At 43.8% G+C, this 2337-nt stretch overlaps 1 protein-coding gene across 6 annotated transcripts in view; it reads right to left on the minus strand.

Moving 5' to 3' along the window:
• jarid2b (jumonji and AT-rich interaction domain containing 2b) overlaps window positions 1–2337 on the minus strand; it is a 229749-nt gene that overhangs the window by 18873 nt on the left and 208539 nt on the right. For all 6 annotated transcript variants that reach the window (XM_017041062.2, XM_025065065.1, XM_017041065.2 and 3 more), the window contains one exon: window positions 1675–1913. In XM_017041062.2, coding sequence (XP_016896551.1) covers window positions 1675–1913 — 239 coding nt within the window. The remainder of the gene's footprint in view (window positions 1–1674; window positions 1914–2337) is intronic.

The following is a 2337-nucleotide window of genomic DNA, read 5'->3' on the forward strand; positions in this document are numbered from 1 at the left end:
GTTAGGGCCTGATGTGATAGTTGCCCTGGGCAGGTTGACTTTTAAACAGCTAGAAAAAGGTCACTCTGAAGGAGCAGTAATAGCAGCACACATGGAAAAGGCTCTTTAAAAAAATCCTGCAAAGGAGTTGTGGCCAATATTCAAATTTTTGGCAACTGAATACGTTTTCAGAGACGCAGAGGTTAATTAAGAACGCCTGAGGCTGAAGAAGTAGCGTCTGAAAAGTCTGAAATGCAGTTTTTCTCCTTTTCAGTAATGAAACAAATCCAGCCTCCTGGTTTGGCCTTGCACACTTCACCTGTACTCACGGCCGATGACATCGCCACTTGTCTTATTTATTTAAAACCAGAAACATCATATTGTTGTTTCTGTCTTCCAAAGGTGCGGCGGCGGTGCACGAGTTCTGTTGATACACGACCCTATTGAATTAGGAAGAAGTGAATGAAGGTGGATTGAATTATGGTGATGCCTTTTACCCTTCAGTCTTTTACACAGGCCCCGCAGTAGAGAGACAGTTTCACTGCTACATCATCACTGAACTCTTAGATGTAACGTGGTTAAAAGACACACATACTGTTTGTGTTCATTAAAGAGAGGGAGAAGGGAATAATCCATCCAAAAGATTGGAGTTGTGTCGTCAAGGGCTGAACTGGCAGTTTGACATGGGGGGAGAGAGAGAGAGAGAGAGAGACGGAGAAGGATGGTGGTGAGGGGAGCCAAGCATGAAGAGAAAAGGAGTGATGAGGAGACGGAGGAAGCTGAAGATGGAAATGGAGAGAAGTGGGATAACAGTGCAGTAGGAGAAAACAAATATACAGTGTGAGGAGTCAGAAAGACTCAGTCAGGGTGCCAACACTGAGATAAGAACGAGTGAGTGGAGTGGAAGAGTTAGAGAACAAAGACTTGTGGGTAAGTGAGGCTGAACTTTGAGTTTGTTTTGGCAGACGCTCAATCTCATCCACATTCAATGTTGGTTTTTCTGGACAATCCCAGCCACTTTAGAACCCCCCAAAATACACACTCTCTCTCTCTCACTCACACACACACACACATATACCAGGGCGTGAGCAGAATCCATTTAGCACAACAACAAAAACGGCAGCAGAAACAACTAGAGGAACAATAACAGGAAATGGAAAATACAGCAGAAACGGTGTGCAAAAATAAACAGCAGACGATTGCCTCTGTTTAGCTAATGTGATGATAGTGGGGCCAAACTGAAGCCACCTCCGCTCTTCTTCCTTCCTCTCCTCCTCTCCTTTCACTGTGTGGGGCTCCTTGAAACCCGCTAAGTGCCAGAGAGGCAGGCAGGCTTTTACAGCCCCTAGCCAGCACTACTAAATATAGCTGCAGTCTCGACAGGACAAAACACAATCATTACTCTCTCTCTCCCAGACACGGCGGAGGAGAGGAGACAAGAGGAAAGGAGAGGAGAGGAGAGAAGGTAAAAAAAAAATAATAATAGAGGATATCAAAATGAGTTAGACCTAGAGGGAGGGTGTGTCGATGCAAGGCATAGAGGAAATGAGCAATAAAATCAGAGTATGTGAGAGAGAGCAGAAAGGTACACAGGTACTGCAGTTAGGGAAAGTTATTAAGTAATCCCTTTCCACCTGATAATTCAGTGAAGGTCTGGTACTTTCTAAGAACATTTCTGCCCGTTATGTACAGTACCTGCTTGCGCAGCTCCTCAGCTCTCCTCAGTGGCAGCCCGTTGGCGGAGCCTCGACTGTTGGCCAAGGCCTGCATCTCTCTGGCATGTTCCCGTGCCTCCGCCCGCTCACTGCGCTCCCTTAGGAGGGGCGGAGGTGGAGGTGGAGGAGGTGGCAGTAGTGGAGTGGTATCCCTGCCGTGAGTTCCTGCTTTGGGCCTTGGACTCTCCCTGGTCCCTGCTTTACTCTGGTTGTTGAAAACTGGGAGAAGAAACAAGCAGAGACAAGAGTGTACACGGGATTGTTCAGATATATATATAAAAAAATTCTTCTTTTGCTGCAAAAACCTTTTTGGTAACATTTATATTTCAGCCAGAAGACGCAGGAAAAAGTATGACTCAGAAATAGCTAACCTTTAACAAACATTTCAGTTGTGTATTAAAGAAAGAGTTTAAAGGCTACACTCAACTATTTAGAAGAAAAAAAATCAGCTAAAGGAAAACAAATGTATGCCTAGAAATTACAAGGACAAAAAAACTTTAAGTTAAATGAGACCAAGCTAAAAGTTAGACAAAACTTTAGCAAGAATATGGGAGAAAAGTTACAACAGTTAAGAAAAGTTGTTAAAAAATACATAATGCCTCACAGTTAAGTGAGACAAAGATGAAATAAGGAAATATATATA

The sequence above is a fragment of the Cynoglossus semilaevis genome, chromosome 18 (assembly GCF_000523025.1).
Source record: "Cynoglossus semilaevis isolate Cse_v1.0 chromosome 18, Cse_v1.0, whole genome shotgun sequence".
Taxonomy (NCBI): domain Eukaryota; kingdom Metazoa; phylum Chordata; class Actinopteri; order Pleuronectiformes; family Cynoglossidae; genus Cynoglossus; species Cynoglossus semilaevis.